The 22,870-nt window shown below is 45.2% G+C and overlaps 1 protein-coding gene across 7 annotated transcripts in view; it reads left to right on the forward strand.

The window, feature by feature from the left end:
• Positions 1-22,870, forward strand: part of PLXNA1 (plexin A1) — a 644,822-nt gene that overhangs the window by 384,578 nt on the left and 237,374 nt on the right. For 6 of the 7 annotated variants that reach the window (XM_029601328.1, XM_029601329.1, XM_029601330.1 and 3 more), the window contains exon 8: positions 5,514-5,613. In XM_029601328.1, coding sequence (XP_029457188.1) covers positions 5,514-5,613 — 100 coding nt within the window. Of the gene's footprint in view, positions 1-5,513; positions 5,614-19,520; positions 19,625-22,870 lie in introns of those variants that run through there. The other variant, XM_029601335.1, reaches the window with a different exon arrangement.

A 22,870-nucleotide genomic window follows, 5' to 3' on the forward strand; every position in this document is an offset into this window, starting at 1 on the left:
CAGAGTGGGGGGGCTGTGGGAAGGCCCAGGCCCCAAGGTGCTGCTGTTGAGGCGAGAGCTTGTAGACTGGAGCCCTACATTGTTGGTGCCAGTGGGGAAGGAGAGTGGGGTCCAGAGCCCCCCCATGGTGTTGGTTTTAGAGGGGAAAGGAGGAGGAATCAGGGGCTTCTATGCTTTGGGTTGGTCAGCGTGGCAGGATCCTCTAGACATAAAGCACACGGGTAGCCCTTTTTAACTGATGCCAAAGGGAAATATATATTCTGTTTTACACACACACACACACACACACACACACACACACACAAATAAGGGAATGTGAAAATGCACAACACGTGAGAGTGAGAAAGGAAAACCAGAAATGTGAATAAGCTGGAGCCAGCTGTATTGCACACGACTGGCAAAGCAGTGCATGAAAGACTAGAGGGGAAACTTGCATCTTCCAGACGCCTGCTCCGTCGAGGGCGTTGTTTAAAGTGTGTGCAGAGCTCTGTATAACCGCGTACTCTTACTCCAAGACGAGGCGGGGATTGTTTGGAAGTGGACAGTGACGACGAGTGCATGGGGGGCAACATGTGCAGCAGCAACCGAAGGGCCCCCTTCCATGTATTCTTCCCCCCCCCCCCCCCCCCAACACTGCCTCTCTGCAGATCATAGGATGCACCATTCCAGGATAGGGGGGACGCTCTCCTCTCCAAAACCTTGCTTGGGTTTCCAGCCTTTCCTTCCAGCTTCTGGAAGATTCTAAAGCACTGCCCACGACTAGTTTAGCGGAGGCCTAGATTTCACCGACTCTTGAATGCCCTCTATCACCCACCTCCTCCACATGGTTGCCTGTAATGATGCTCATGGCCTCGGGGGGGGGGGGGGGGATCCATTCCACAGCCAATTTCCAGCCTCCCCGTGGTGCTTGCCTCCCGCGGAGTTTCACGTTCAGAATCCACCGGGTGACGTCGTGCCACAGCAGTTCTGTACCCCCGTGTGCTTTCCGGGTGCAACGTAGGCGGGGTAGTGATGGCGAAGCAAAGTTGCGGGGATTTCGGAATGAAATCCCTTCGGGTACTTCAGACAGCCGAACCTACCCCTGGCCTCTAAAGCTGCTGCTCCTTTCCCACGCAGAGGCCCCATTGCTGGGGGAAGGAGCAATTTTGGAGGGTTTGTTTTCCACAGGCAAACACAGTGGAGGCTGATATTCAAAGGGGTTTGTTTGGGTAACTTTTGAGCTACCTGGAGTTTTAAATTTCCTGTTCCTCCTGACAGCAGAACTTTAGCTAAAATTTAGTGGGATAAAAAGGGGCGGAGTGGAGTGATAAGGAGCGTTCAAGGGGCAGGGCTTAAAGATAAATGACGAGCATTGATATTTAGTTCCAGCCAGATAAAACTTACGTGAGTAAATCTGGTTAGATAAACCACTGTCCTGCAGTTAACCTGGTAAGTTCACCTTGATATATTCAGCGCAACACCTGCCCGGCTAAATATCCTGGGTAAAGTTGTCCCAGGTAATTTTCCTGCTCCTCAGTGGTGACCTCTTGATTTGTTTCTTGGTTTTCTTGCTTCCCTTTTAATTCTATTCTCAGTTCTCCTTTCTTTTCCGTCTCAGTACATTTTATTTCTCACACGTATTTTCAGTTTTTGATGTAAAAATGTGCTGTCTTGTTACAGCCTTGTCTCATTTTGAAAAACCTCTCCTTTTGAGTCCAGTCTTCGGCTGTCCATGCTGGATTCATTCTTTACATATCAATGTGATGTCAGCCTAGGGCTGTGAGACAGATGCGCTCTTCAGCCGTTTGTGCTGTATCCATGCTTTACACACATCAGTGGATTGCTTACGTTGGTGGGTTTTTGTTTTTTTTTGTCATAAGGAAAAGCTCAATATCCCAACCTCACCTCCAGGGCTTGCGATAGGAATTGAATGGCCTGAGGTAAAGCTGCCCGAGCCTTAGATATAGGGGATAACAGATATCCAGAAAACCATAAGCACTCTACCAGAAAGATATTAAATAATTCCATATTGGAGAGGTTATTGACTGGTGGAAAGTTAACAGCCCAGATGTTTTTTGATGAGAGTAATTCTGAACAGCTTCCAACCTTCTGACGGTAATCAAATTATCTTTAGCAGCAGAACTTTTAAAGGATTTCCATTCCTCCCACATTATTTTCTGCTCCAGATTACCAGCACCAAGAGCCGGAGCCTGAATATTATTCTGCTGTGTCCACGTTGCTCTTCAGCACTTCGACTGGCCCTTAAGAGGGTTGACATCTGGGAGCAAGCCCTTTAAAAATCATGGACAGCTTCCTAATGTCACCCAAGTTAGGTTCACAGGCACCACACAAACATCATGATGAGCCAGCTCCTTCTGCCTGGAGTCTGTCCAGCACTGATACCGCACTGGACTCCCTCCACCCCACCCACTCTCAGCCAAGGACTCCCAAAACACAAATTTTGCCAGTGCCCTCACCGATCCACATCTCAGGTGGAGAGACGCCCTGCACCCAGAAGGGCCCTGGTGGATTGGGGAGAAGGTAGAGCTGAGAGGAGATGGACTTCTCTGATTCTAGGTTCTGCAGTGTCTCAGCGGTTCCGGGACCTCTGAGGTCCCTTGGGCAAAAACAGACTTGTCTGTATAAGCTTACACTCTGCACTTATCGTGACAGCACTTGGCTAAGGTTAAATGGTTGTGGTCTGAAGGAATTACGCTTCACCAAAGGGGCTGCGTCTTTTTTAGAAAATGAAATTAAAAAAAAAAGAGGTGAACCAGTAACCTGTGTGTCAGTAATCTTCCTCTCTGCCACCACCTTGGTAGGCAGCTTGCAGCTGATTGGCTAAACACGATCATTGCGCTTTTGACTTTTCTGCATTTTGTTGGGGGACATGGAAGATTTTCTCCTCCTGCGCTGAGGTGAAGTAATGCCAGTAAACACGCATCTGGCTGCGAGGGGTGGGGGGGGATCCGTGTTGTGGACTTCTGGTGACCTTTGCATTCCTAGCGCGTGAGATCGCGGGGACTGAATATTGTTGTAGTAGAAGGAGGAGAGGCCCTTTAACAGGGACTGGGGTAGTAGTGGAAGAGGAATCTTCCTGGGGTACGGGAGGGTGGGCGAGATTTAGACATGAAGCCTGCAGCCGTGGTCCGGTTCTTCCCTGCAGCCCTGTACTATTGGCGTATGGATTTTGGAGCTTTCTATATTAATTGCTGCTGTTACAAGGGCAAATTTCAAAGCAGGTTTATGCAGGTAAAAAATAATTTACCTGCGTTTTTCAGCTGTCTGAATACTGCCCTCAGTGTGACCTTTAGCCAGCAAGAGGAGGCGGTCCCGGGGGGGCGCATAGGGTGGGGAGGAAAACGTGAGCTGGTCACACTTTCAGATCTATGCACGTTATTTTTCATGAAAAAAGCAACTGAATGAGAAGGATCTGCAGATGTCCCAAGTACCCGAGGCAGCAGGTACTCTCTCTACCAAATCTGGGGCAAAGTTCACAAGGAAAAAGTACCCATAGTCTTTGTTCCAAAATGCACTCGCCCTACCCCCACCCCAAGTGATGAACAGGGGGGGCGTGCGCACTAGTGCAATGTCTCCCAACGATGACCTGGATGCACGCCTAACTGAACTGCAGGATATACCTAATGAATATGCATGAGATGCATTTGCCTACTTTGGAGATCCAGTGTATGCAAACCTGTCTTGTGCATATTCACTGTGCACATTTAAAAAAAAAAAAACTGGCCGGTTAGATGTGCGCCCAGGACAGGTGGGGATACGGTGCTGCAATGCTCAGAACATGGGGGTGCAAATCAAGAGAACAACTTAGCCCAGTGGACCAGACAAGGGCAGAGAAGTGTGAAGATGAGAACTTGAACAGTGTGGGTGGTCAAACTTGTACTGGGAGATATTATTAAAGCAGTGAAAGCAGGGACTACTGTGTGGACTGGGTGGGCCCAGTGGTCCTTACTTGCTGATACCTTTGGGCCGATATTCTGCACCGTTTAGCCAGATAAGCTCAGACTTATGTTTATAAGTCAGATTAGCTCAGACTTATCTGGCTAAGTGGCACTGTTTTGATATTCGGCCATGATCAGCAGCTGCAACTTAACCAGATAACTGTTTATCCAGCTAAATAGTTATCAGACTAAGTGGTGGATGGGACGGAGGCATTCTGAGGTGGAGCTACTTATCCGCTACGTTAGTCGGGTTAGTGGCGTATTCTGCCACTATCCAGCTACTTTAGCTGGATAAATTAGACCTGCTATTGAGCAAGTCTAAAGTTAGCCGGATCTGGGTATTGTAGTAGCATGGCTGAGCCTCTGAGTATCCCAGGCAAGTTAGCTGGGTAAGTTTATTCGGCTAACTTGCTCAGCCAGATAGCAGCTGAATATCGACTTCTATGTTACCAGTTTTATGTTACTGGTTTCTTGTTCCAGCTCTGTTACTGGATCTGCGTGGGATCTTGGTCAGACCACTTCACCTCTCTGTGCCTGTTAGCTTGAAATAACAATAGTAGTTACTGAATAAATCTTTCTTCCCTTCAGCCTTTAAAGTTGTCATGCAGTGTGCTTGGCCAACTTGGAGGGGACTGCTTATATGCCTGAGGTGCTCTGATTGTAAAGCTTGCTAAAATCCTCCTCCTGGGCTCGCTGTCAGGAGCCAGTTGTCAGCATTATCGTGCAAGACAGCACTTACCCTGAAAAGAGAAGGAAGATTTTGCCCTTCTTTGGACCTGAGAATGCTGCAGAGATCGAGTACTGTGGATCTGCTGGGTTCTGGTGATCCGGACAGGATGCTGAGCTCAGTGGACCGTGGTCTGACCTACCCCAGTTCCCCTGAAGTGACCTGATGGCTCTGGTGGAGAGTACTTTTCTAGTATTTAAAAACAAAAGCCAAAAGAGTCTTTGCCAGTAGAATGCCCCTTTGCACAGCTCCTTTTTTTTCCTTAATCGGATGTTGAGCTTTAGGTTCATACACCCAGGTGTGCATGCCAGTTGACTTCACATTCCCATGTTCATTATAATTAGATAATTGCCTGCATTCTGAACCATTCAACCAGTCAGAATTCAGCCGTGGTAGGCATCCCAGGTTCCCTTCTCTCTCTTTTTTTTTTATTTTTTGTACTTTTCATTCCCTTGAAGTCATCTAAGATTCATCATGCATGGGGGGGGGGGGGGGGCTGCCAGAATGTCTTCATTTTTAGTTCAGGCTCCCCCTCCCCAGGAATTGCTGCCATACCTTTCTCTAGACAAAGCAAGATGCAGCTTACGCCAGAAATACTTCCAGTGCAACTCTTCTGTCCAGTGCTTGCTAGAAGAAACAGCATCCCTCACTTCCTCTTGTGTACATAAAATCAGTGTCCCCCTATGCACTGGAAAAGTCTCCATAAGATAATCCGTAAGATTATCTCCGTAAAATAATCACTAATGTCCTCCACCCGGAACCTTTTGTTTTTTGTTCTAATAATCTCTTATAACAAATAGCCCTTTGCATGCCGCTGATTCACAGCATGTGTTTGTTATGTATTTCAGGGGACAAGCGAGTGGTGAAGCTCTACCTGAAATCAAAAGAAACAGGAAAGAAGTTTGCCAGCGTGGACTTCGTTTTCTATAACTGCAGTGTCCACCAGTCGTAAGTTCTGCCCTTTTTTTTTTTTGCCTTTCTTGCTTTCTCTCTGGATCTGCCTTCCCCACCTCCGGTTTTGCTGTTTCTCTGGCCTGCTGTAACAGGAGATATTCTTAGTGCATTTGGGGGCTGAAGGCAGGATGCTATCTTCACCAAAGGTCTGAAGAAAGGGATCCCCAGGACCCTATCAGCTAAAGGGGATCCCTCTGCTGGCTGTGTTACCTTTTTCTCAGAGCACGAGAAGAATTATCCTATGAGCTTTTTTCTCTTCTTCAACATTTAAGGAAGGAATGCCTGTGATTTCCAAAGCTTAAGTATCTCAGTTCTTTTGAATATTTCTTGTGTTTATCCTACGTATATGAAATGTCAGTCGTGAAGGACTCAGTGCCAGTTTGATAGGATGGATGGTCTTTGTGTCCCTTGTTTTTATGTTTAAGAGAGACCCTTTTTCTCTCCATTCTGGAGAGAAAACTGACCAAACTCCCCTTGGGGCTTGCTGCATTTTTTTATGGCTCTATGACGTCTTGGCTCGCCTGCACCAAGCAGTCTGAAAGAGCCTGGAAAAGTTGCTGAGGTAACTGCTGGGTCACGGCTGGTTGCGGCGGTGATGGGTGGCAGTTGCAGTTCTGTGAATTTGCTGCAGTTCCTGGCGTCTCAGAGGGGACCTCCGAGGATGTGAGGACCTCCAGTTACAGGTCTGGTGGCGCCCTGGGCAGCAGGTGAGGCTGTGAATTCAGATGGTTTCATTCCTTTGGATGTTCCTGCCTGAGTTTCTCCTGCCTCCCTTATTCTCCAGCTACAGTTGAGACCCTGTCCCAGTCGCACACAATAGCCCCTCCTTACCCTCTGCAACATCCACCATTCCCAGTGCAGCCAGTAGTCTAATGCTGGAGGGCAGACTGGGTGAGGATTTGGAGAAAGGGGATCTTATAACGCATGCCGATGAATTGTCTCTGGATCCTTTGGCCCTGGGATGCTGGCCACTTGTCACAGTGACCGTCTGTAGTTAAGGCTGAATCCTGCTCCCTGTGGGGTCAGTTTGTGGTCTGCTCATAGAAAATGGATGTTGGTATCGGCGTAAAATTAATTAGCAGTCGTTAACTTAAATTCAGTGCATGCCAGCATTATAGCCTGAAGTCTGCGATTGTCCCTTCGCCGCACCCCCTCTGATTTGGGCTTTTGTGCCTTTGCATGTAGGTGTCACTCTGCGTTCCTGCACCCGTGTGTTCCTCTGACGGGCAGAAACCGGGGCACTAAACCCCCACGACATCTCGGAAGGGTTAGTAACCCTGGGAAGGGGAGGGCGTTGCCTTTCACTCGAGGCCTCCAGAAAATTCAGCTATGAAACTTTTACGAGTGAGGAAAGCAGGCTCCCCCCGAAACCCCATTAAAAGGGTAACAAGTAAAGAAGCAGGCGGCCAGTGCGCTGAGGCGCCGCGTTACTCCGGCTTAGTACCAAGGTTCAAATGCCGTTTACTTGAGTCGCTTATTGTGAGCCGTGGGTGACCTCCCCACCCCTCCTCCCAGTGAGGCAGGAAGCCTCTCGGGCATGGAGTCCTGAGCAGCCGCGGGCTTCTAATTCTAACCGGCGCACGAGATTCCTTCTGCGCAGCCGGGGCCCTTTGCGAAGGACCTTCCCCCCTCCCCCAATAATCCAGCCCACTACTGGTCTTCTCTTGTCCCTGCAGTTTCCCGGAGCTGCTTCCAGCAGAGCCTGCGTAAGGTTTTTACCCGCCCTGCGCCGCTCAGCTGGGAGGGGGAGGGGGGTATAGCTCTTCCCTCTCTGTGCAGTGGATCGCTCTTCTGATGGGATCCAGTGGATGCCAGGGTCAGCCGGCGGGTTTCGAAAACAAAACTCAGTTTAAAGGCTGCCGAGGAGAAACCTTCATTTAAAAAAAACCCCAAAACAAATAAATAAATAAAGGTCCCTCCTCACACCAAATGGGTATTCTCTTTCGGCCCTTGCAGGCCCGGGGCTGAGCAGCGTACGGTAGCACTCCTGGACCTCTGGCTGCCAGGGGCCCCGTTTGGAGTAACGGCGCGTGTGTACCTGCGTTTATTCCCAGCTCTGTGGCGACAAAGCAGCCGCGGTGTGTGTGTGTGTGTGTCCCACTCCCGCTTCTCCCAGCGCCTCTTTCTGTGCGTAGGGTTTGTTCCTTTCCACTAAGATCCTCATATGTGAAATTTGTGGGTAATGAAGTTTTCCTTTGTTCCCGTTCTGCGCTGCCTTGTGCCTCTGGGACTGACGCGTAGAGAAGACGCTGGCTGGAGGCCAGTCTTTTTTTCTGCTCCGCTCAGCAGGGCTCCCTTGTAGGGCTGTGTTTGACAGAACATAAATTGCTTCAGCACAATAGTCCCGTCCCTGCTTTTCTGCCGCCACCTCACCTCTGCCACCCGCCTGCACTCAGCAGGGACCTCCTGCGATGCAGCTTTAGAATCTTTCTTCCACGTCCTATCAAGGCCTCCCCTCCCCCCAACAATCCTCTTTGTTGAGGCTTCCGGTCTCCCTTCCTCCTGCTTATCTCGCCTCTGCAAACATCTGTCCTGCAGACACACATCTTGGCCTCTGATGTCGAGTATTAGGTTTTCTAGCAGGAAAAGGAGATTAAAAGGGATCACCATTTTGTACATGGGAGCAGATAGGGCTGAACAAAGACGGGTGCCTGTTTTGTGGTGTTGGCCCTGCTGTTCTGTTGGTAGACTCCCTCCTAGGGAAGCAGAGATCCCCCCCCTGATGGCTCCATGCCTTGGTTAGTGATGTGTTGATGGAGCCCTGGCTGCTCCCCTCTTCCCTACCCCAGATGGGACATATTAGGGAGTAGGGATGTGCAATCGTTTTTCCCGAATTAGGCAATGTCAATGAAATTGCCTAATTCGGAATGGTTTGGGAGAACCAAAAAACGATTGAATTTTTTTCCGAAATGTCGTTAAAAATTCATTTTTGAATTTAGTGCGCGCTAACTCCCGATAGCACGCACTAACCCGAAAATCGGCCCCCTCCCCCCCCCCAAAAAAAACCCAGAACCACAGGGAAAAACAAAATTCCCGCTGGGGGGGGGGGGGTGTCCCCGAAACGAAGCCCAACACGAAATATTTACCTGAAGCACATCTCTATTAGGGAAAGACTCCCACATGTGCCTTCTAAAACCAGAAGTTAAATAGCTTTTCCAAGAACTTGCTTTCTCCTCCTAAGGGAGCATGGCGTTGTATAATAACCTCTTGTCCATGGGTTTGGAGCCCGAGCTGGCTCTAATGACAGCATCCCCCATGTCCATCTTGCTCTCTGTGATCAGGCTGACTTCTTCTCTGAGTGGATGGTGCTTGCTGTCCGAAGGTGCTATGGAAACTGTGATTCTGGTTTCTCACCTCTGCCCTGTCCATCTGTGAAACCCACCAGGGAAAGAAGAATGTGCGCCTTTTCAGATTTAATGTATCTGCTGCCGAAGTAAAATGACATATATATTGGCATCGGGAGCTGGTGATGAAACATGTTTGTGTGCAAAACTAAAAAGGTTTTATAAAGAAAGAGGGGGAGAGCTGGGAGGTAACTTTAAGCTTCTTTAATAGTAGTTTAATGACATACTTCCTTTACGTTGTGGGGTTTTTTAAAATATAAATTTAGAGTTTAGTGGTGAGTGACTCTCAGGGGAGAGGGCTGTTTGCCAGAGGAGTCCTTGGTAGCAGTTTTACATGGCATTCGTACCTGGATATGAGTAACATGATCCTCTGCTGCAAAATCAAATCTAGAGTTTTGTGTTATATTAAATACGAATGTCAGATACTCTCCATAGTTCAGTGCTGTTTAGTGCGTTCTGGGCCCAATGTAATAAGGAGCAGCAAATGTGCACTGTATCTCAGCACACGATGTCTTAACACATTTGCTGAAAGTAAACAGTATGCAGATATATTGGGTTTTCCAAAAAAAAAAAAAAAGCACATAAACCTAAAATTGCACTCAACAAAATGAGTAATGCACACACTATGGGTAAAGCCTAGGAAAGATGATTTATCTGCACAAACCAAGATCTAGGGGCGCAAAATATGGTTTCTATGCACAAACCTAAATTTGCATACTTAAATCATGGTTAATGTGCAGGAAACATGTTAGAGGAATAACCATGGTTTGTGCACATTGTGCAGAAAATATGATTTGTGCGCATAAATGTTGCTCACAGAAAACCTGCATGAAACATGATTAATGCACGTGAATCCCGAGTACAGCACCCCGGCACCATAAACTCCAGGTTCAGCCCCAATGTCGAAAACTGGCCCCAGAAGTTCTACTCCACTTCTGACCAGGAATTAAGTTTCCAGCATTAGAGAACTGGGAGTTAAGCTTGCCCACCTGCAGAGAATCCTGCTAGGTCTCCACCAGATGTCCCCAGCTCAGGCTTCGAGTAGGGACCCCCCATTCCTAATCGGCGCCTCCTCCAAGGATGCTGAGTGGGGGTCTCCTACCTGCGTCACTGGAGACTTTGACTTAGGTTTGGAAGGAGGAGGACCGTTGATTTCGCCAGTCTCCAAATCTCTAGGCCCTGTGGTCTGATGCCTAGGAGAGGGAGGGAGGAGAGAAATCTCTCCATTCAGTACCCAATTGGTCTGGAAAGGCTTGTTTCACTTTTGTGTGAGCAGTTGTTTTGGAGAGTTGTTGGGGGTTTTTTTTTTGGGGGGGGGGGGGGGGGGGAATTGTGGAGAATCTCTGTTCCTGGTCCTGGGAGGATATTTTCCTTCCTGCCTGGAGGAGGTCAGAGAAGAGAAGACTGTAGTTCTTGTTCTTGCCACAAGAGAAGTACCTCCTGTTTTTTTTTCTGAGAAGATTTATGTATTCTTTTTTTAGTTGGGAGGAACGTTTGGGTAACCCTTCCGCCCAGGAGAAAAGGATTGGAGAATTCCCCTTCATCCAGCATATTTTGAGACTCTCAAACCAAGCTATCCCTCAACAATTTAGTGGGGGGAGCAGGAAAGTTCTGTTGGGGACCCCCCATTGGAGTCTCTACCTGGGAACAGAGAGGACTGGCGTGGATGGGACTCTGGGAGAGCATTGGCGAGCTCCTGGTTTTTTTTCTTCATCTTGGGAAGGGAGATACATTGTGGATAGGGGGACCTTTTGCCCTGCTAAGAGCCTATTTTCCAAATCCTGGGAGGAGAGGCTGTCTTGGTGCCAGCTACCCTAGAGACAGGACTGTGATTGGGATAAAGCTTGGACTGAACCTAAGAATACGTATTGGTGCTAAATAATAATCATTGAGGGTTTTCTACGGTAATGGGGTTGGTTTTTTTTTTTTTTTTTTTTTGGAACATCCCGACAGTGTGTCCGGTGTGGTTATTAGCCCAGACACATTGCAGCATTCCAGATAACACGAGTACACCCAGAAGATGTGTGAGAGAGGTATTCCCCCTGCAGCCCTGGGCCCTAGAGGGTCAGTCTTGCTCTACTTGAAAAATCCAAGTTCTGGGGCTGAACGGATTTGTGGGACCGAGTGTGACCCCTGCACATTTCACTCCTGAAGGTCCATCAAGCCCAGTATCCTGTTTCCATCAGTGACCAATCCAGGTCACAAGTACCTGGCAGGATCCCAAGGGGTAGATTCCATGCTGCTTATCCCAGGGATAAGCAGTGAATTTCCCTAAGTCCACTTAATAATGGTTTATGTACTTGGAACTTGTCAAAACCTTTTAAAAATGCGGCTACACTAATAGCTTTCACCACATCCTCTGGCAATGAATTCCAGAGCTTAATTATGTGTTGAGTAAAAAAACATTTTCTCTTTATTAGTTTTAAATGCATCACCTAGTATCTTCATTGTGTCCCCTAGTCTTTGTACTCATTGAAAGAGTAAACAGATTTCATGTTTACTTGTTCCACTCCACTCATTATTTTATAGACTTCTATCATATTTTCCCTTAGCCGTCTCTTCTCCAAGCTGAAGAATCCTAACTTCTTTAGCCTTTCCTCATAGGGGAATCATTCCATCCCCTTTATCATTTTTAGTCATCCCTCTTTGTACCTTTTCTAATTCTGCTATATCTTTCTTGAGATGTGGTGACCAGAAGTTAACACAATATTCAAGATAAGATCGCACCATGGAGCAATACAGAGGCATTATGATATTCTCTGTTTTATTCTCCATTCCTTTCCTGATAATCTCTAGCATTCTATTTGCTTTCTTGGTTGCTGCTGCACACTGAGCAGAAGATTTCAACATATAAATGATGACTCCTAGATCCTTTCCTGAGTGGTGACTCCAATTGTGGAACCTTCCATTTTGTAGCTATAATTTGGATTCATCTTCCCTTCGTGCATCACTTTGCACTAGTTTACATTAAATTTCATCTGCCATTTGCATGCCTAGTCTCCCAATTTTGCAAGGTCCTCTTGCAATTTCCCACAGTCCTCTTGTGATTTAACAACTTTGAATAATTGTGTCATCGGCCTTTTTGATCACCTCATTCGTTATTCCCATTTCCAGGTTGTTTATAAATACATTAAAAAGCAGTGGTCCCAGAACAGAACCCTGAGGCACTCCACTATTTACCTTTCTCCATTGGGAAAATTTACCATTTAGCCCAGTTCATAATCCTCAATAGGACACTGCCCCCTATTCCATGACTTCTTAATATCTTAAGTCTCATGAGGGACTTTGTCAAATGCTTTCTGAAAATCTAGATACACTAAAACAACTGGCTCACCTTTATTGACATGTTTGTTTATGCCCTCAAAAAAATGTAGCAGATTGGTGAAGCAGTACTTTCCTTGGCTAAATTGCATATGCTTTGTCCTATTAAACTATGCCTACTTTCATGTTCAGCAATTTTGTTCTTTATGATAGTTTCTACCATTTTGTCTGGCACAAACTTCAGATTCACTGGTCTGTAGTTTCCTGGATCACCACTTGATCCTTTTCAAAAATTGTCATTACGTTGGCAACCCTCCAGTCTTCAGGTACCATAGATGATTTTAATGATAGTATACAAATTACTAATATCAGGTCTGCAATTTCATTTTTTTAGTTCTTTCAGCACTCTGGAATTTATACCTTCTGGTCCAGGTGATTTGCTACTCTTTAGTTTGTCAATTTGCCTTAATATATCTTCCAGGTTCCCTTTGTTTCAGTTTCTCTAAATTTCTACATTTTAATATTGTCTCTAGCATGGACATCTCTCTTACATTTTCCTCAGTGAAGATGTAGCAAATAATTTAGTTTCTCTGCTATGGCTTTGTCATTTCTAAATGCCCCATTTACCCCTTGATCATCTAATGTTCCAACTGACTCCGTAGAAGGCTTTTTACTTAAAGTTTTTGAGTTTTTGCTTCCACAGCGAACTTCTTTTCAAATTCTCTTTGCCTTCCTTATCAATGCTTTGCATCTAACTTGCTAGTGCTTATGCTATTTCCTGTTTTCTTCATTCAATCCCTTCTCAATTTCTTGAAAGATGTTCTTTTAGCTATTATAGCCTCTTTCGCCTCACCGTTTAACCATGCGGTTAGTTGTTTAGCCTTCCTTTTTACCTTTTCTATTGCGTGGAATGCATCTGGTCTGGGCTTCCAAGATTGCATTTTAAACAATGTGCATGCCTGATCTAAACTTTTAACCTTTGCAGCTGCTCCTTTCAGTTTTTCTTAACTGTTTTCTTCATTTTATCATAGTCACCTTCTTGAAAGTTAAATGTCACAGTAGATTTCTTTAGTGTCCTCCCTCCAGTTACTAAGTCAAATTCGATAATGTTGGCACCACTATTGATGTGGCTCCAACACTGTTACCTCTTGTACCAAATCCTGTGTTCCACTAATGACTAGGTCTAAAATAGTTTCCCCTCGTGTTGGTTCTTGTACCAACTGCTCCATGAAGCAGCCATTTATTTAATCTAGGAACTACCTCTCTAGCATCTCCTGATGTGACATTCACCCAGTCAATACTGGGGTCATTGAAATTACCCATTATTATTGTGCTGCTGATTTTGTTAGCTTCCCTAATTTATTTTAGCATTTCATTAAAAACATAAGAACATATGAAATTGCCATGCTGGGTCAGACCAAGGGTCCATCAAGCTCAGGATCTTATTTCCAACAGAAGCCAAACCTGGCAAGTACCCAAACACTAAGAAGATCCCATGCTACCAATGCCAGCAATAGCAGAGGCCATTCCCTAAGTTTACTTGATCAATAGCAGTTAATGGACTTCTCCAGGAACTTATCCAAACCTTTTTAAACCCAGCTACACTAACTGCACTAACCACATCCTCTGGCAACAAATTCCAGAGCCTAATTGTGCATTGAGTGTGAAAGAATTTTTTCCAATTAGTCTTAATGTGCTACTTGCTAACTTCATGGAGTGCCCCCTAGTCCTTCTATTATCCAAAAGTATAAATATCCGATTCACATCTACTCGTTCAAAATCTCTCATTATTTTAAAGACCTCTATCATATCTCCCCTCAACCATCTCTTTTCCAAGCTGAACAGCTTTAACCTCTTTAGCCTTTCCTCATAGGGGAGCTGTTCCATCCCCTTTATCATTTTGGTTGCCCTTTTCTGTACCTTCTCTATTGCAACTATATCTTTTTTTGAGATGCGGGGACCAGAATTATACACAGTATTTAAGGTGCGGTCTCACCATGGAACGAGACAGAGGCATTATGACATTTTCCATTTTATTAACCATTCCCTTCCTAATAATTCCTAACATTCTGTTTGCTTTTTTGACTGCTGCAGCACACTGAGCCAACGATTTCAATGTATTATCTACTATGATGCCTAGATCTTTTTCCTGGGTGATAACTTCTAATATGGAACCTAACATTGTGTAACTACAGCAAGGATTATTTTTCCCTATATGTTTGTTCATTCTGGTTACAGACCTCTTTGCACTAAGGAGTAATTACTAATGCCTTGATTAATATGGGATTTGTATAGAGCAACTCTAAGCTGTTCCTCTTCCCCCCCCCCCCCCCCCCCTCAGGTTTATGTGTACATTTTTTGTATGTAAAACTCCTTGCTACATCAGAAGTAAAGTTCTATGCAAAAAAATGTACGCAGAGCCATGGGCTGACATATGCACAGTCTAGTGAACCATATTATATTGGGACCTCTGTTTTCTGGTGATAAACTCCCTGGTCCTCTGTCTCTCGCGAGCTCCAAAGGGATGGTGGAAGGTAATGATAACATGATAGACATTGTATTTGGAGGTTTTCTTTTGTGATGTCATTGGTTTTGTGATGTCATAGAAACAAGTAAAGACTGTTCTGCGCCTTTCCTGCCTTGCATGGCAGGCACAGAAGGTTGAAGTGAAACCAAGGGTCTGTCATGTCCAGCCAGCTGCCCTTAGTGGTGACTTAGTGGAAGGCAGATAGATAAAAGTTTAAAGGTTTGTCAACCTCCTTCCAGTTCTCCTTGGGTATCGTCTTGGTTCAAAAAATCTGAGCTGTGAGAGACCTTGCATGATGTCTGCCAACTCTTGCTCATGTGACTGGTCTTCCATTCATAACTGAGAATAATCCAAGCTTGAGTAGGGTCTCTGGAGACACAGTTGGCAGGAGTAACCGAGCAGTCAGAATGGGTCAGTAGGCCCTTATTTGTTGACAACTACTGTATTACTTTGCTGCTCTCAGCAACTCATTTTTAGTAACAGGCAGAGTGTGTGCCAGTAACTGCATTCTTGTATGTTCTATCTCCAACCGAAAGTTACGAAGGCAAGTTAAGGGCGGGCTGGCAGAAACGACCCTTTCCAATTCTCGCCTTGTTAAATAATGAATTCAGGTCTGCATCCAAGAGGAGAAATGGAGGGGGAGGCAAAGAATAGCGGATTATTTACAGCGCTAAAGCGCCACGTTCTGTTGAGAAGCCTCTGTCTTCCTTGACTGGGCCGGTCAGTCTTTGATGAAGTTTTGCTAATGGTTGAACTGTGACCTCAGTCATAACTTCTGTTGCTAGGCAACATTGACCTTCGTCGAGGATCATGGTAGGGCAGGGAAAAATGAGCATTGTAGTATAATTTAATCCTGAGAGGATGATATTTTTGGCTGCTTTAAATCACTGTAGCTCATCAGCATAGATGAGCTGGATTTATCTGATGACTAGAAACTACACTAGGGTGAAAATATACATCTGAATCTCAAATGGAAACATTTCACACAGGGAATCTACATACTGTGTGTGTATATATTGCCTGTGACATGCAAGGTCATAGCTATCTAATGGCAGACCCTGCTTTTGCATTCATATGGTCAACCATCTACAGTAATTAAATCTATTTATCAAACTAGTAATTATGGGGGCAGTTTTTACAATATGTGTAGTACCCATGCAGCTGCAAGCAAAGGTGCATGGGGAAACTCCCTGTGGGGATTCCCTTTGGAGCTTTGGTTGGCTGGCCTGTACTACAGCTGCTTCTGCACCCACAGACTTTGCACCCGACATGGTCAATGCAAAGCCAGTGCTGTAGAGAAGGCATGAGGTTTTTAAAATGACATCTCTACGCCTTGATTGCTGCCCCCCCCATGATTCAGCACACATACTTATAGCTGCAGAGAGCAGTCCGGCCTTGGTTACCTATGTACAATCATTTCAATATTGTCCTCCCTATATATATATCGAAATTTGTACTTGTATGCAGTTTGTTCACTCTGCACATGTGCTTACAGTTTTCCTTGTGGCAGTAGAAAAGAAAAATACCGGAGAGACTATGGCAGCTTCTCCCTTCCGTCACCAGGATCTTTCTCGATTTCAGTCTTTCGGGTCCAGTTCCTATATTCTGCATTTGAAAATCCGTTCAAGAGCTGCCCGGCTTGGTTGCCCAGAGCCCATGGGTACCAGTGCCTGCGGAGAAGGGGAGCCATTGCCGGACCTGCTCAGAGGGGAGTTCCCTGAGCAGATCTGCAGAGCAGCACCGGGGCTGCCGGTGCCTTGGCTGGAGCAGTCAGCTGGGGAACGTGCGCAGTCCAGGGCCAGTTCTCAAGGGCACCTCTTGCCCTGTGATGCTGAACAGGTCACACAAGCTCCTTGGTTTCCAGCATAGCTGGTAAGCTCTGTGGGGCATGAACGTTATGTAGGCAGTTTTGTGCCTACATAACGGGTGGTGGGTGGTGCACGGTAAATGTTGTTGTTGGCATGTTCTAGTGTGCTGCTAAACCAGTTTAAACTGGTTTTCTTAGTCCTCCTTAGCCCATTCCAGTTTCAAGCATGGCTTATGAATGTGCTGAACCAGTGATGAGGATAATTGTGTTTTATTAGCCAAAGACCAAGGGGGGGGAGGCTTGAAAAGAGTTTCTTCATTTTGAGCTTACAGATACCATAACCTGAACAGGCATCATTGTGGACCTTCCAAAATGCCTTAAAAACACTCTCAAATAATATCACAGAGCACTGAAGGCCTACTCATTTTCTGGGAGCCTTCCTTTTTTAAAATTTTTTTTTTAGTTTCTTCACATTCTTTCGGGCTTCCTTCCATTGGAACCAGGGCTGCGATTTGATTAAGCTGTGTATACAACCAGAGTTTTATTGTGCAGTCTTTTAAAAATATAGTTGTAACCTGCCTTCCTTGGTTCCTGCTGGAAAATCAGAATACACATTTTTCAACTCCATTTAGGGGCCATGAAATTTCATATGAAACTACCTAGGGATTTCACCCCCCCCCCCCCCCCCAATTTTAACTTCTCTCCCACACACCGGAGCTCCTTCCAGATCCCTGAAATCACGGGCCCTGCCTCCAGCCACAGCAGCGTCCCCCAGCCAGCGGTGGATTAAGGCTACATATCAGTCAGTCTGGCGGGTTAGGGGAATCCTCTGAGCCCTAGGCGTGTGTCTGCTGTGACTATCGAGTAGTCAGGCTTGGTCCCCAGCCCTGGCCAGCCCAGGGAATGGAAGACCCCCGAGCTTGGAATCAGTGGAGTCCCTCCACGTGACATCGTGATAATGTGCAGCCCTGCCACCACGCTGATCCTCGGAGAGCTTTCCTCCGGATTGATATATTTTCAAAATCTTTATATTCCACCCAATGTGTAGGACATGTGTAGCTCTAGGCGAACTGCAATATTAAAAACAGAGAATCAACTTAAAACATACAGCACAAACATGCATATAAAATGTGTTAATAAAAACTCATCGTATAACCTTCAGTAAAATGAAAAAAATCCAGTAACCTGTTTATCGAAGGCTGTGGAAAATAAAAAAGCTTTCAACTGTTTTCTGAGCAGTCTATAACTGGTAATCTCCTGGATCTCATGGGGTATAGAAAGCCGCAGCTCAGGGCCCATGAGTGAGAGAGAGCACGCTGCTGGGTATTCTGCTGTCAGAGATGGTGTAGCAGGTAAGCTTTTTATCAGAGGATTGCAACCAATGTAATAAAAACATAGTTTCAACAACTCTTTCAGATAAGGAGGGCTTTCACCCCTAAAAGCTTTAGAGAAAAGCGTAGCCACTTTAAAGTTAACCCTTTGGGCAGCAGCTAACGGTTATAACCCTCACAGCTAAGGTGTAATATGCACATCTGAAGTGTAATGTGCTTTCTAGGTGCTGTATTAGTAATCAGTTGTACAGCAGAATTCAGCAGCAGCTGAAGCATCCAGAGCTGATTTTTGGGAGGCCCCATATCTAACGCATTGCAATATTTCCTGGCACACAAAGGACTACAGTACGAAAGTCATTAATAGAATACATTTCAGTTTACTCACTGAGCTCCAGTTTGTAAAATGAGGACTTTCCGGACTGCTTGAATTTCTGGTTGAAAAGACAATTGAGAGTCCTATAGTACATCTGGATCCCGAACCCCTGCTCTAAACAGAAGTTCAAGATAGAGCGTTTCCATCCGGAGGCAGATCCCAGACTTTTCTCTTTTAGTCGCATGGTCCTGTTGGAATGACCTAGGCCTGCCACCCAATAGATACCCCTTCCCCTTTCCTCCCCCCTCCACCATCGCTCTTTGTAGTCTTATCTTTTATGTTCATTTCTGATGGAGTCTACAGCAGTAAGAGCCCTGGTGTTATAACTGCAGCTGCAGACACAATTTCACAGCTTCTGAATCTGTCTCATGTTGGGACCGAGCAAAGCTGCCGGACTTCTCTTAAACACACTCTGATGATGATAAATCTTTTTTTGTGCCATGTTTTATGGCCTGTGTCATCATGCATGCTTTTCTCATCTCCCTTCTCCCCACTACTGTTCTCTCATCCCTATTCCAACCCTCGCTGATAGTTTTCTCTGGTGCAGACACTCACAGCACAAGGAAACCAGACCCACAAGAAGAGTCCCTGTACAGAGTGAAACCTTCAAGATTTACTGTATTTACTGTTGGGACATTTGCCACATCAGCCATGAAGACATGGGTGCTGTTAAATTTAGTGCCTTCTGACTAAATGAATGCCTGTGGTAGTACTGAGTGGGAATTCTTAGCACAAGAAACAGGATTTTTTTATTTTTTTTTTTAGCAACTCTTGCACCGAAGACTAGGAAGAGAATTTAGACAAAATATTAAGCGTTCTTCCATAAACTGATGGCTTGCAGCAGAGATTTGTACAGTGTCATTCAGACCAAAACACGGGAGACTGAGTGCCTCTTGTTCAGAGGAGATGATTAACTTGTTTCAGGTCATCTGAGTCAGAACAGAAGTCAAGGTTCAAAGCCGTAGCAAAGGTCCTCTGGTGACCAGACACTTAAATTTCCCAAGTTGGTTAAAGATTTTCAGATAGCAAGCCAGCCAGCTGGGCCCATGCTGTCGCACTCTATAGTGCTACAGCCTGTACTTATCCACTACAGGGTCTTGACATTTTCACCTGCAATCTTTCTGGCTCTGAACCAAGGTTGCCGCTGTTGGAGCAGGTTCCCTACCTGTGCTAGGAGGAAATCCTCCATCTTATATTCTTCTAACAGTGCTGGGGATTTGTAACTTCAGACTAGAGCTCTTTTTTTTTTTTTTTCTAGCTGGTTCAAATGGAAACATCTCTGCCTACTGGAGTGCAAGGGTCACTCTTGAGGCTGCCAGTTGTTGACAGCTGACTTGTTTGATTCCAGACGGTGGCTGCAAGCGTGCAAACCCTGTCCAGCTAATTGACTCGGACCACTCCCGCCCCGCTCCGATCAACCATAGTCCCCGCAGCGCAGGCCGGGACATTTGCTCCTCTTTGCTTGTTCGATGCAAGTCCAAAAAAAAAACCATTTTAAGATATCCTGAAATAGAACCAGGATCCTGCTATTATTGTGCCATTGTATAATGTCCCAGTGACACACCTAGAATGTGGTTTCATTTCTGCCAAGCGTAAGAGAAATCTAGCAGGACTGGAAAACGTGCATCAAAGAACTACTAAGTTAATTAGGCGACTGGAACATTTCCCATCTGAGAAAATAACAAGTGTGGTTAGAAATGTTTACCTTGGAGAGGTGACTGAGGCGGCAGCTTTAAAGTCTATAAGTGTTTGAAAAATCAATATGTTGGGCATTCAGATTTTGGGTTCACTTTTGGCAGCAAAGAAAAGACAAGGGGACATACTTTGAAGTTATAATGAGACATTTAATTTGATTTTTAGAAAGAACCGTGTTATTTGTAGGGTGTTTAGGTAATTTTAATTAATTTTTTTTTTATTATGCAGTAATTGCCATTTTGGTCCTTCAGGCAATGTGCACAAGAAATTAAACTAAAGAATTTAGCATGCATAAGATCAATATAAAATGTTTCCAAAACTTGTAAAAGCAGAGCTTGTTAATGCAAATAAATGAAATCAAAACATTTAATTAAAATCTCAAGAAAACGGATGCTTTTTCAGTCCCACCTGACGACAAACACAGTGAGAGAGAGAGTCTTAGTTCCTAGGGTAGGGAGGACCTACAGGGTCTTGCGTGTGTAAGGAGGTAAATGGAGGGATCTGCCTGGTCTTGGCATCTGAACAAAGAGCACAACCAACTTGTTGTCTCCTTGGGCCCTGGAATATCATGAAATATCGCGTTCTGGAATCTATTGAGCGAGATTCTATATATATTTACCCTCATTGTACATTGTAAAGAGCTGACTGAGCTTTCATGAGCAGAAATGTATTAATAGGTACAGAGATGCAACACGGATCACAGACGACGTGGAAAAGACTGAGAGAGGCCCCCCAATCTTTTTTTTTTTTTCTTTCAGCTGAAGACACTATGCAACAAGGATTGGAAACCTAATTAGGAAGAGTCTTGGGGGAGGAAAATCTTAATATGAATCGCATCATTCATAAAATCAACTTATCTTTTGGCAATCTGATGCATTCAGCCCACATAGTGAGGGGAGAACACTCAGACATGAAATCAAATCAGAACAAATGCCTGTTACTCATGAAATAACTTCAGCTATTGACCCGCTTCCCCTCTCTTCCCCTCTCTTCCCCTCCTGTCCCTTACCCCTCACCACACAGTGAAGAAACTTAAACCAGTGCAAAAATAGATCCTAACACCATCAGATTTTAACCGACTATGAGGTTTGTCTCAGGGGTGGGGGGGGATGTATGTAAACAGTACCAGCCCTGCCCCATACATAGACAAAGCCACATACACAGCTACATACCCAACCCCCAGTTCCCCATATACCCCCACTGACTTGCCACTCACACATTCCTACATACCTCCCCACACCTTCCCTCACTCCCCTTCCTCAAATCTAGGACCCTGACTTACTAAGGCTTTTTTGGGGGGGGAAATAAAGTTTTTCAATCGATCAGACTCCTTAGGTTGGAAAGCATTCCCAAAAGCCGTGATTTTCCTACTTGTCAGTTTTGATATCGTTGTGTATTTTCCAGGGGTTTTCATGCTTACCTCTTTCCTTTGCTATTAATTATGACTGAAGACATCATAACTGTTTGGTACTGGATTAAAAAAAAACCCAAAACAAACAAAAAACAAAACAAAAAACACGAATTGCCAGTGGAATGTCCTGGTGTTCATTGGTTTATCAGGTTAGCACAGCACATAATGTAGGATTGTATTATGTCTGTACAGTACACAAGCAGATATCCTACCAATAACAAGTTGATATTGGTAGGATGTCTGGAAAAATAGTCTGACTAAAGCTGATATGAGAGAGAGAAAACTTCACAGAAACAGAGAACATAAGCCCTGCGTGAAAGAGTTGATTTCTGTAGAAAGTACATGACCTGCTCTGTGCATTGGTTAGATAAACAGTCAACCTTTAGTATCAAATATGAGAGTTAGAATGAAGTAAGAGCGTACCTAGTAATTGCACAGCATTGTCACAAGTGGTACGAGCTAATTAATACCGAGAGAAGGTAATGTGGAAAAAGGCATCTGTTCTCTTGAAGAGCAGAATTTACAGATGGCGCCTAAAAGCTGCCTGCCTGCAGTTGCTTGCTGGTAATTGAACCTACCCATGAGGTCATTTCAGCTTCGTACAACCTACATTTAACATTCTCGGCAGTATATTTTGAAAAACGATTTCAGAATAGTTTTCACTGCATTCCAGGAAGCCAGAAGGGAGTTTTGTTTCCAAAGGAGTAGCCAGGGAGACTGTAGTAGCAAAGATGACACACAAGCTTGGTGACACTTTTTAGAAGAACGGATTCATTGAGGCATGAGCTTTTGCGAGGACAAGAGGCCACTTGGCTGGATGCAGCAGGAAGGGCGTTTAATGTGCAGTTGAAAGCATTTGGATGATAGAGGGAGATGTAGATTGTACTGTAAACAGCTGATTGTATATTACGCAGGCTCGCAACAAACCATAGCATGTCCTCTTCCAGTCCATGGAGCATCAGTGCTCTGGAGCATAACATTTCAGGTGTAGTTATTTTGTCTGCAGTTTGGGGGCCTGTTCTCCCTACTTCTTCCCAATCTGGTGGTGCTCCAAACCCCTAGACAGACACGTTTGATCCAAATGCCTAGAAAGGCATAGGAGATCGGCTCTGCCTTAATCTGCTGCCTTCAAAAGATCCCCGTCTCGCTGACTGTGCCAGGCTTGTTGGGAAGGGGGCATTTCTGCAGGCGTGTGCAAAACCTGAGAGGGCCTCCACGGAACGAGTCTCCCCCCCACCACTCTCAGCTCTTTGAACAGGGAAAGGGACAACCCCTGCAAACCTTTTCTCCTCCTGAGCAGCCGAGCTCTCCAGCCCGCGAAACGCGCAGCCCTCCCCATTCCAATTTACTTCATCTAATAAGTACTGTAAATCTGCTAAACGAATGCATTTACTGAATGCCAAGGCCATTTATTTAAGAAGTCTCCAGTGTAAATAAAATTATATCCATCTATCTGTCTCTATTAACATGACTAATGACATATACATATTCAAACACACACG

Source organism: Rhinatrema bivittatum, chromosome 4, assembly GCF_901001135.1.
Source record: "Rhinatrema bivittatum chromosome 4, aRhiBiv1.1, whole genome shotgun sequence".
NCBI lineage: Eukaryota > Metazoa > Chordata > Amphibia > Gymnophiona > Rhinatrematidae > Rhinatrema > Rhinatrema bivittatum.